The sequence below is a fragment of the Daphnia magna genome, linkage group LG8 (assembly GCF_020631705.1).
Source record: "Daphnia magna isolate NIES linkage group LG8, ASM2063170v1.1, whole genome shotgun sequence".
Lineage (NCBI taxonomy): Eukaryota > Metazoa > Arthropoda > Branchiopoda > Diplostraca > Daphniidae > Daphnia > Daphnia magna.
In genome coordinates this window covers 6318826-6330221 of record NC_059189.1, presented here as the reverse complement: position 1 = coordinate 6330221, position 11396 = coordinate 6318826, and the positions used below count along the sequence as shown (strand labels likewise).

Here is an 11396-nt window from a genome sequence, read left to right as displayed (position 1 = left end):
CAAATGTATATTAACACGGAAGTCGGAGGCGTTTACCCACAATGACGACAGTGTATTACTAAGACGAAAAGGGAAACTATTGGAAAGACAACTCAGATAGGCACTTGCGGAAACAGGAAGGCGGAGAAACACTGGTGAGAGAAAACACTAAGGCAAGTTAGGCGTCGAACTAGTGTTGTTGAAGGCAACTGAACGTTTAGCGAGCTGCTAGTTGTCTGATCTTTATAAGATTTGTGGGTTCACCATGAAACATCGCATCTCGTCAAAGTAGCGTGATGCTGTTGACGCGTCGCTATGTCGCGCGTGCAGCCAATCAGAAGGTGTTTGTTTAATGGCTTGATTGGCGTCACGCGTGCGACCAATCAAACAGATGTTTATTTAATGGAGTGATATGCGTCATACGTGTGAGTCAGACAGCAGGTGTTCAATTGGGTCAACGCTAAGATGTCTATGACAAATGGTTACTATGCGGATTACAATATTCGAATAATGTGCCAAAGAAGAGTAGATGCGAGAGAGTAAAATGTAGACATAATTATATGCCAAAGGAGAGTAAACATAATATAATAAGAATTTGGGTATCATAATTAAATGTATTTGTAGGCCTTCGTTACAACTACTAGCCTTTTTCCCTGCTTCCTAAAAAGGGCTACCACAACTTTTAGGATTTTGGTGATAATTCTTGGGGCGGGCGCGAGACCAAATGCCATACATTTAAATTGATAAACACGCCATTCAAATTTAAAGCGAAGAAACTTCTGCTGGGGGTTGCAGACCGGTACAGTTAAATACGCATCCTTTAGATCCAATTTAACAAACCAATCCCCCTTCCAAACCAAAGAACGAACGGTTTCTAGATTTTCCATATTATAATTTTCGTATTAAATGAACTTGTTGAGTGGCTTCAAATTGACGATCAGCCTGAAACCATCAACCTTTTTCGGTACACAAAAGAAAGAACAAATGAAACCCTCCGACTCGTCAGTGATCTCTCTAACCGCCCTTTTTTTCAATAAACTCGCGATTTCCGCCTGGCAAACAGCTCGCATTTCTTCTGACATTGCCACGTCACGTGGTGATGAGCGCTGGAATGGCTCTGACAAAAAATCGATCTTAAGGCCGTTGGACACCGTGTTCAAAACCCAGGGATCGTTGGGAATCTCTGACCATTTGCCAGCGAAAACACTTAATCGAGCGCCCACTTTTAAACTAACAGATATGGTGTTGTGCGCTTCAATATTACAGGGGGCCAAAAACTCATACCTTCTTGGGTTGGGATTCCCGCGTTCACGACCGCCTCTGGGATCGCCCCCTCCTCTCCGTCCTCTCGCTCTACTACCGCGTTCATACTGGTGCCTGCCGTAGTGAGTATGACGTGTTGACGGAGGTATCAGTTGGTCACGCCTGGTCGACCTTTGGATTTCTGTGGTCTGTGTTAGCCACCGCCTTATTCCTTCTTGCTAGAGTCTCATCTGGATTCGCTTCGGTCAGCATCTTTTCAAGGAAACGGCCGGTGAAAAGGAACTCACGGGCCTCCTTACCGGTAGCAAAGCAGCTATCGTCTTTCAAAAGGTATTCCACTCTGGGGTCCGTAAAATGCACAACAGAGTCCCGGTGTTTTTTTTAAACGTGGGCAAATGCCCGACTTTACTGCTGCAGGGACACCTGGACCGAACGGCGCATACTACTTGTCGTGGCCTGTTTTAACGTAGCAAGCCGAGCATAAAGATCAATCAAAGGGGGACCGATGTCCATAATTTTCAGCTGGGTTCTAATTAAAGCTTCTTCCTTCACATTGGCCGCTTTCAAAACGCCCTTATCCTTGGATCGGCGGCTCATCCATGCATCCAGCTTGGGAGACATAACCGAGAAGTCATTCACCTCGTACACTAGTGGGAATTCTTTTAAAGTCCACTTGGACTGTTCGGTTGAAACGCCGACTGATAAAAGTGACGCAATTTCATCACAGATCGCTTTGTGTACTACTGGTGGAGGCGAAGCGTTGATGACGACAACTACGTCTTCCACCCGCCTAGGATCTGAGCCCTGATTACCATTAGAGGGACCTGCTATTGACTGTGCTTCTTCTGAGAGGGCCGGTAACTCGACGGATATCGGCGACTGATCCGTCGTAAAACGAACGCCAGTTTGCGGGCGCCAAGGGCGACCACGATCGATTCCACCCGCGTGTTCGTACTCAGGCCAGTCGTCTTCTCTTGAGGTGTCACTGTTATATTCATCCTCTGGTTCAGCTTCACTGTGAGTCGGGTAGGATCGGGAGTCGTAGTCACATTCGAAATAAGCGTCGTAAGCACTAGCGTGATCACGAATGTAAAGGTCTTGATCAGCCGGTTGGCCCCGAATGTCGCCCTCGTCAAGATACTAAACAGGCGGATCGACGTACCGTGGACGCCTCAAAGGCGATCTCTTACGAAAGTTTGGATAACAAAATCTCTCCCTGTCGTCCGAAAGGAAACAGGTGCGATTATCATAAAATGAACGAGAACGATCCCAACTGTAAAAATCATGAAATCGCCACTTTTGCAAAACAGTCGACGCGAGAATCAACGTGTTCTGAACGTGGGTCCCTTGGACCACGAAAGAAATTTCGCGACGTAATTTTACTGTGAGAGCTAGAAAAAGTCTGAAGAAAAGGGGGCGTTGCAGGGGTGAGGTAAGAATTTTTTTTTAGAGCTAGAATATACTTCGTCTACATCCTTAAGGACGAAAGTAGTTACTTTCGATGTATAATTAACTCGGTAATGTTACAACATTTTTCGATTGATGCCCCAATTCGAATGTTTTTCGAACCGCATGCTCTATTATTTAAATACTCTTGACCAAAAGCAATTTTAAATTGCCTTCACCCGTCTTTTCGATACACAACAGAACAACAAGTGGATTTGGTAACGACTTTTATATCTGTATTTAACATTTCATGAGAGTCCACATTCGTATATGCAACGACTATGAATGCATAAATATATAGCAGGGAAATATTCATTTTAGAACGATGACTGCAAACGACAAAACAAAATCTAGTTGTCCGATCATTGAGCTTGATTTTCAAAACCATCTTGGCTAATACAACTTTGGTGGCTCAGTGTAATAGCTGTGAGTGGCATTTGTTGTTGTATAGTAAGCTGGAGCCTCAGTGTAGTAGCTGGGAGCGGTGTAAGTGGTAGTGGAGTACTCTGGCGCTTTCTTCGTGAAGTATTTGGGGGCTTCAGTCTGATAGTAACTTGGAGCTGAGTAGTACTTCGGTGGCTCGGTGTAGTAGCTCGCAGTAGCATAGGTTGTTGTGTAGTAAGTAGTAAGTTGCCCTGTCCAAGTTGCTCACTACACTGAATCGAAACACATTTGTCCTTTAATTTTATATGACTCTAAAGTCACCCTGTTTTGATTCATTAGCCCTGTGGTTACGACACGCGCCCCTGGCAGGCAGTGACGTAACAGCCAATATTCTTACCCGCCCACACCTTTTGGCTTAGCGTTTTTGTTGTCGTGAGACGCGTTGGAGGGAGGCATTATTCGCGAATTCACACTGTATGCTGATTCATTATGAAAAATAAGAGGAAAATGTCAACCCCAATTTTTCTTTAAAGCATTAGGCACAAGAGAAATTGTGTAAAACTTGTTCCTACAGAATCGTAATGTTATCATTAAAACTAATTTAACGCTTATTTCTCTAAACCCGTGATGCAAGAATATGTGCTCTTACTAATGAATTTCCTATGATTTGGCTTACGACAACGAAACAAAGAAATCGAAAAAAGATATGGCTTGTGTAACGACTAACGAATGATGTAATCTTTTCCTTTCCCTAGTCTGTCATTACAAGAAAAACGTCCTGTATGGTCATTCTCAGACATGAATCGTTTGCACATTATCTGTAAAAAGTAATTTTTCCTTTGAAAGGTAAAAAAAAGTAGACAGAGTAAATTTTTTACTTTTTGTACCTCGATTTCGAGTGTTTAAAATAATTTTTGCCGAGCATTCCTTCCTTTTTACCAACATTCTGTGTCACCACAGAATTTTACTGTATAAAAGACATTATGCAACCAACCTTCAATTGGGGTGTTGGCAAACAGTCTAGTGGATAAAGTGTACATATATTGACATATGTAAACGAAAGAAATGGAGAAAACACATAAACGTTCGGCAAAAGCGATCATGGACAATATAGTATATTCGGACACGCAACCGGCGTTCGATGTTCTTTCGGTCCTACACGGTCGTTTTGCTTCAATCGCTTCGAAGTCGGTTTCTAGTCGGGTCTTGCTCTTCGGGCCACATAACTTCTACGGACCGTAACTACAGTAGGTAAAGTTCACATTAGACTGTGTCCAGTTATTGCGGATAAGCTGAACCCCTTTTTGTTTAAACAAGGGGTTAATCAAAAATTAAAAACATAAAAAAAATCATCAACAAAGGGAATCGAATACACATCCAGTCTGATTTTGCCCGTCAGAGGTTGAATAACTACTGTACGTTAACGAATGTACAAAGACGGATGTACTGCCATATTTCGAGGACCAACTACCAACGAGTTCTGCAATCTTCCGTAAAAATAACTGGCTCTTACCATATGTATGTAGTAAAATTTTTGTCTGGAATCTTCCAGACTTTGCCTTTCTTGTCTAAACTTGCCTAACTCTCTCAAGACTTGGGCAATATGTTTTCCACTGAGCAATGACTTCTCTTCCCAAACTCGACTTCCCCCCTCGTTTTTAAGTTTTTGAACCCTACCTCCTACCTTTTGTTTTTCGACTGAACCAAGTCAACACTGGTGCTAAACCAGTTCCACGTTTTTTTGCGTCCAAGAAGGACGTCAATACAAAGTTCTCAACCGCAATTCTAAATCCAGTGTCGCGCAACCATTCGCGACATTTTTGGTGCCGTAACCAGGATATTAGAACACCTTAAGCTTCTTTATTCCGGTAACTACAATCTCAACAAACACAACGTAGGGTAATCTTACACAATCATGGGTGATCGTTCACTGCTTATCAAGTCACGCCGTGGCGTTCGTGGCGTAGCCACTCGCAATGTAAACAGACTTAAGCAAATCATCGATGACGAGGCAATTGTCCTTCCTCGTAAGATCCATGACCTCAAACAAAGGCTAGCCGATCTGAATCATTGCGTTATGAAATTAGAAGATCTTGATCAGCAGATTTATGACACTTTAACGGACGATACTGAGCTGGAGAATGAAATGGACGCAGTAGAGCAAGGCAACTATGCCTGAACACCAATCATCAAGCCAACGATTGTCGATCAAAGAAATGTTGCCGTGTGTGCAAAGCTAATCATCACTCAAGTCTTCACGGAGCAAAATCTTTACTGGTTTTCTCAAATTTCACCATTTCGTCATGCGCCAAGCAAACTCAAGAACCAACACCAGTTCTGTCAGCCAGCACGTTGGTGGTACCCACTGAATAAAGCGTTTTAAAAACAGCCACCACGTCAGTGTTAACACCCAAAGGAAACAGCAAAACAAACACCATAGTCGACGAAGGATCTCCACGTTGATGACACGAAAATTAGCGAGAAAAGTATAAATCAAGAGCTCCAGTCAAGAATTTATGTTGCTGTCCGAGTCTACTGGACTTTCAAATAAACCAAGTGTCTATGAAGTAGTTGAATTTACATTGATCGACAAAAAAGACAAACCCATCTATATCAAAGCTATAGTCATCGAAGTGGCAAAACCCTTAGAAGACAAACAGCATGAACGAATCAACTCTCTTCCTCATCTAAAAAAACTGAATCTCGCTCATCCAACTATCAAGAATGACATGTTCAACATCGATCTACTGATTGGTGCACATATTTATTGGTCCATTGTCGAAGACGAGAAGCCCATTCGGGGTGAAGGACCAGTGGCTGTACGGTCAAGAATCGGATATCTTGTTTCCGGATCATTATCAGGAACGGCCCACGAAAGTCCGAACCCAGTGATTTCTCTTCACGTAACTGCCATAGAAGAATTCGACGTCTCCTGTTTGTGGAGTCTAGAATCTCTTGAAATTCATCCGCAAAAGGAAAATAGTGAAGAAGCGGCGGAGTACGCAAGAGAAAACATCAAGTATCAAGACGGAAAATACGACGCAAAATTTCCCTGGAAAAAGGAACATCCAGATCTCCCTCCAAATTTCAAGATGGTCCAGAACATGACACGGGCGATTCTTAGGCGTCTAACAAAAGACCCAGCTCTATTTTAGTTTTTTGGCAAACTTATTGAAGACCAGTTAGAAAACCAATTAATTGAAAAGGTTCCAGAGTCTGAAACGACTAAGCCATGCCACTACATTCCTTATCACTATGTCAAGAAAAATTCCATTACTACGCCGATTAGAATTGTATACAATTGTTTGTGTCGTGCTCGAAACGGAGTTAGTTTTAATGACTGTGTTTAAACGGGAGCTATTCTACAAAATGATCAAGTCGGTATCATGCTTCAGTTTCGCTCACATCAAATCGGATTAGTGGCCGACGTAGAAAAGGCGTTTCACCACATAGGCTTGGATGAAAATGACAGAGATTTTTTACGGTGGTTTTGGCTTCAGGACCCCAGTGACCCAGAGTCTGAACTCATCGCCTACCGTTTCGAAGTAATACCTATCGGGGCCAAGTCGTCGCCCTTTATTCTCAACTCCACCGTGATTCATCATCTTAAACAAGAGTCATCAGCAGTCGCCAGAGATATGAAAAACAATATTTTCGTTGACAATATAGTATTCGGCTGCAAGACACAAGAAGAGACGATAGAATACTATAACTCTGCAAACACAATCATGAAACGAGCTGGTCTGCCATTACAAGCATGGGAATTTAGCGATCCAGTCGTAGAATAAAAAATCAAGGAAGATGGGCGTCTGGATCAGAGCTCTATTTCAAAAATTCTAGGCTTCATTTGGGATCGTTCTAACGACATGTTAAGCATCCAACCAGTTAATATGTTGTCATTTTGCTCAGTCTCGGCCACACACAAAGATATTCTTCGCGGAACACATTCTCTTTATGACCAACTCGGGTTCTACAGCCCCTTAAGTGTTAAAGGCAAGATTCTACTTCAAGATTTAAACCGCGAAAAGGTTCCACTTGAGCAAAAACTTTCAGATCAACAACTCGATCGATGGCGAATGATTGCAGCTGATATCTCAAGTGCTGTGGATCAACGGATTATGTCCGTCTCTCGACCATTCTTTCCTTTTCATCTTGACCGTTGTGAGCTCACATATTTGGTGACGCTAGTAGGCGTGCGTATGGAGCTGTGGCCTATCTGGTGCAAAATAACAAAGTTGTGTTCGTCATGGCGAAGTCTAAAATCAACCCGAAGAAAGAAGATAGTATAGAATGTGAGAGGGAACTATCCATTCCAGAAGCGGAACTCATGGCAGCGTACATTGGAACCTTAGTCGCTGAAACTATCGTCGTCGCCCTGGAGCCCCTCGGCATTCGTATTCAAGTTTTCTTTTGGAGTGACAGCCAGATTGTTATTTTTTGGGTATCAAAACCGGAAAGCCATCCACGTTCTTTTATTACAAACCGGTTCAAGAAAATACGAGAGTCAACGCGATTGAAAGCAGCTACCTAGAAGTACGTGACTACTGATCAGAATCCAGCTGACATATTTTCCCGTGGTGCTTCATTAAAGGAGTTCAAAGCCTCAGACATTTGAAAAAATGGACCAATTTGGTTAACGGATCGAAAAAATTGGCCAGTATGGTCGGTTACCAACTTTAAGTCTTGTCAATCTTTACACATGGCGCAAGCCAAACCTTTAACACGACAAAATGACTTTCTATCAGTGATTGACCCGTCCAAGTATAAATGGTCTATCCTCTTGCGAGTGACGACGTTAATTCAACGTTTGTATAAAAATCTCAAACTAAATGATCGTTTGAGACTGTCATGGAATCACGAGCCTCTTACTTCACTAGAACTAGCAGACGCGGAAAAGATATGGTTTCGCGTATTTCAACGTATGTACCTACCTGAAGAGTTACGCTACTGACAATCGAAGAAAAAGTGTTCGCGCCCAGCTCTTGTGTCTCAACTGGACCTCTTTCTCGATCCACAAGGAGTGATACGATGCGGAGGTTGTTACGCCAACGCCAACATGACTGAAGCAGCCAAACATCCACTACTGATCCCCAAAAACTCCCAACTAGCCAAGTTGATCATTACATCAGTCCACAAAAGGATCTTTCATCTTAGAATCGACCAAACTCTTACTCACCTACAACAACGCTATTTGATCCCAGCCTACCGACCACAAGTAGTAGCAGTCGTTCACAATTATGTGAAATGTCGACGTGTATCCGGTCCAGCCTATAGTTTACCTGATCCCAATCCATTACCTTCCAGTCGAGTTCAAGATTAATATCCTTTCTCAACCATGGGACTGGACTACACAGGAGTTATCAACGTCCGAATCAAAGGAACCAAGGAGGTAGCTCAAGCATACATCCTTTTGATGACATGTGGTTTTTCGAGAGCTTTACATCTCGAAGTAGTACAAGACATGTCGACCAAATCATTTCTAAAAGGCTTTCGTCTCTATACTGGCCACCATCGACTTCCGCGCTTTATCATTTCAGATAACACATCAACTTTCATCATTGCAAGTGGCTACCTAACCAAACTCCTTAACGACCATCAAGTAACAAGATTTCTGAGCGACCGCAACATTCAGTGGAAATTTATTCCAAAGAAAGCCCCGTGGTACGGAGGCTTTTGGGAAACGTTGGTTGCAATGGCAAAAAATGTACTGACTAAAATGGTGGGCCTAAACAAGCTAACACTAGAAGAACTTCAGACGGTAATTTGCGAAATTGAAGCGGTGCTCAACGACCGAAAGCTGAAACCCATTCTGTCAGAAATCGATGTATTGACCCCCCTTACACCCTCGGGTCTTCTTTATGGTGAACGGTTCACTATCTTTCCACAAGACATCGCTATGGAGGAAGAGTTGGATGACCCCATTTACGGAAAACGGGCTTCCTTCTTGTCCAAGTCCTACCTCAGGATTCAGAACTTTAAAAAATCCTTCGTCCGGATGTGGAACAACGTCTATCTACCGTCACTCCGCGAACATCATCAAAAACCCGCGGACCGATTAAAGAAATCATCAAAGTTGGAGATATTGTTCAAATCCACAACGAGTGCAAAAGATCCAGCTGGAAATTAGCAGTCGTTGAAGATCTCATCAGGGGTGCAGATGGAAAAGTATGCGAGGCAGATGTCAGGACAGCCAACGGCAAACCAACAGGCCAATCAACAAGCTGTACCCCCTAGAACTATCGGAAGAAGAAGAACCTGTTGTCCCATCAAGCTTAGCTAAGGAGTCCATCATCTCATTTAACTCAACAACGGACAACGAAAGACCAGCTACGGCAGTAGAGAGACCAGCTCGTCGAGCAGCAGCAAAAAAGGCAGATCGTCGTATTTTTTCCATTGCCCAGCTAGAATCCATCGACGAGTTTGAAGAAAGATCACTGACTGGTGTGATGGTGAACATTGATATGATGACGACGGCGATGTAATGGTGACGTCTGGTTCGCTTCAGCTTTTGGTATCATTGGTCTGTTGCCAAATTTTCATATTAAAACTACTAATAGAAATCTGTTAACAATGACCAGGGTTGTTACGGTTGCTCAATTCCATAAGAGGTAGTCCCATAAGAGGCTGTCCTGAAAATTAAAAACGTTCTCAGAGCCGCCAAGCGGAAATTTTTGACATATTTTCGCATGACAGATAAGTGTCAAATTTTTTCTCCGATTTTTGTATAATGGAAGAAGTTGTCCAATGTGTGTAATTTTTGTATACCGAAATTGGAAGCTTGAGATTTCCAATTCCAACACGTAGAAATTACAGTATTAATAAAAGAGTCTTAACATTTTATTTTAAAGAGGCTGTATTTACACATGTTGATTTCTTTATGATAGTATGTACATTAGACTTTGATAATTTAGGTTTCTTCTGCGGGTTTCTTGCTTGTTTTCTGCTTTGGTCTGGTTGTTAGTCTGGGAGACGGATTTGGAATCACCTTTGCATCTCCTGTAGAAAAACACATTATATATGACAGTTGAATAGGTTTTTTGAGGAATAGTTGTTACTTACTGTGCTTTGTTGACATCCAGACAAATTTTCAGTTTTGTCCACTATGCTTCATTGGTTTCTGTGATGCGGAAAACAAATTAGATCATTAATACATGGTAATTTAAATAAAAAACACGCAGTAAACTTACTGAGGAAGTATTGCGGGATTGCATTTTCAGCAACCCTCCACCTTTTGTAAGGACATAAATAGTCCAGCACGAAAGATCCTTTGATAACATCATTTGGAGCAAAATGTTTTTCACACAATTTGTCCCCAACAGTAATTCCGGCTGCTTTTTGCTGCCAAGATTCCAAATTAGTTTTATTTACGCCAAATGTGGAAACTTTCTGGTTTTCCTTGTCGTAAATAGCTTTGCAAATGAAACAAAATCCAACAAGTTTACCGACGCCGCCATGTTTTCTCAACTAGATTGATACTAACCGTCACTGAGAAACTTTGTTTTATTTTCGTTACCTAGATGGCGAAAAGAAAGAGTTGAAGATCTATTCCCATTGGCTGCTGGCAATTGACGTCACATGAAGAAAGGCTCCTCCCATTTGAAAAACTAGGACGTCTTCCAATGTAAAGAGCTCTTATGGTGTTGAGCAACCGTAACAACCCTGCAATGACAATGGTTAATAATCAATAAATTCAATCGTGAATCAAATTAATCAGAATTCAAATTTATTAAAGTAATTTCAAAATAAAATGTGAAAAAGGACATCCTACGTTGCGCATTCTCCGCAAATATGAAAATCAAATTTGTGTCCAATCTGTGGTACGCTGTCTACAGCGTCTTATGGGAAAACCAACCATTTCACATTTAAAATATTGTTTTCTTCTCTATAACTATGTTTGACCTCACTGTTGTACCTAAAATGAATTCGCTATTCATTTGGTGATAACCTAATTTTTCCCTCCATCTCCTTTTAAGTCTAATTTATTTGTAGTTGATTTTTGTTTAAGAGTCCTTTTTTGTGATCGACCCGGCTAGCAAAAGAACCCGAATTCTTTAGCTAGCTGGTGTATTGTTCACTCTATAAACGTCAAACTTGTAAGTTTAACAAGATGAAGTGTTCCGTACGAAACTGTGAAAAGAATCACAGGTTTTTTTTCTCCTCTGTTAATGTTCCCTTCGTTCTTTGGCACACAAAGTTTTGTTTAAATAGGACTCATCCGACAGCTTTTTCTCCATCCGTCACTGTTTGCCTTAGCCTTGGCGCTCCATCTTTAAAAACGACGCTGCATTCCAGTAACTGCCAGTAACTAACGTACCGGTACTGCC

At 42.0% G+C, this 11396-nt stretch overlaps 1 protein-coding gene and 1 pseudogene across 1 annotated transcript; one reads left to right on the top strand and one right to left on the bottom strand.

Annotated features, from left to right (window-relative positions):
- Nucleotides 1–881: 881 nt before the first annotated feature.
- On the bottom strand, nt 882–3528 carry LOC116928657 (annotated as a pseudogene).
- Nucleotides 3529–8407: 4879 nt separating this feature from the next.
- LOC116928656 lies at nt 8408–9199 on the top strand. Its single transcript, XM_032935752.2, has one exon. It carries the CDS (start codon nt 8408–8410, stop codon nt 9197–9199), a length of 792 nt encoding a protein of 263 aa, XP_032791643.1.
- Nucleotides 9200–11396: the final 2197 nt, after the last annotated feature.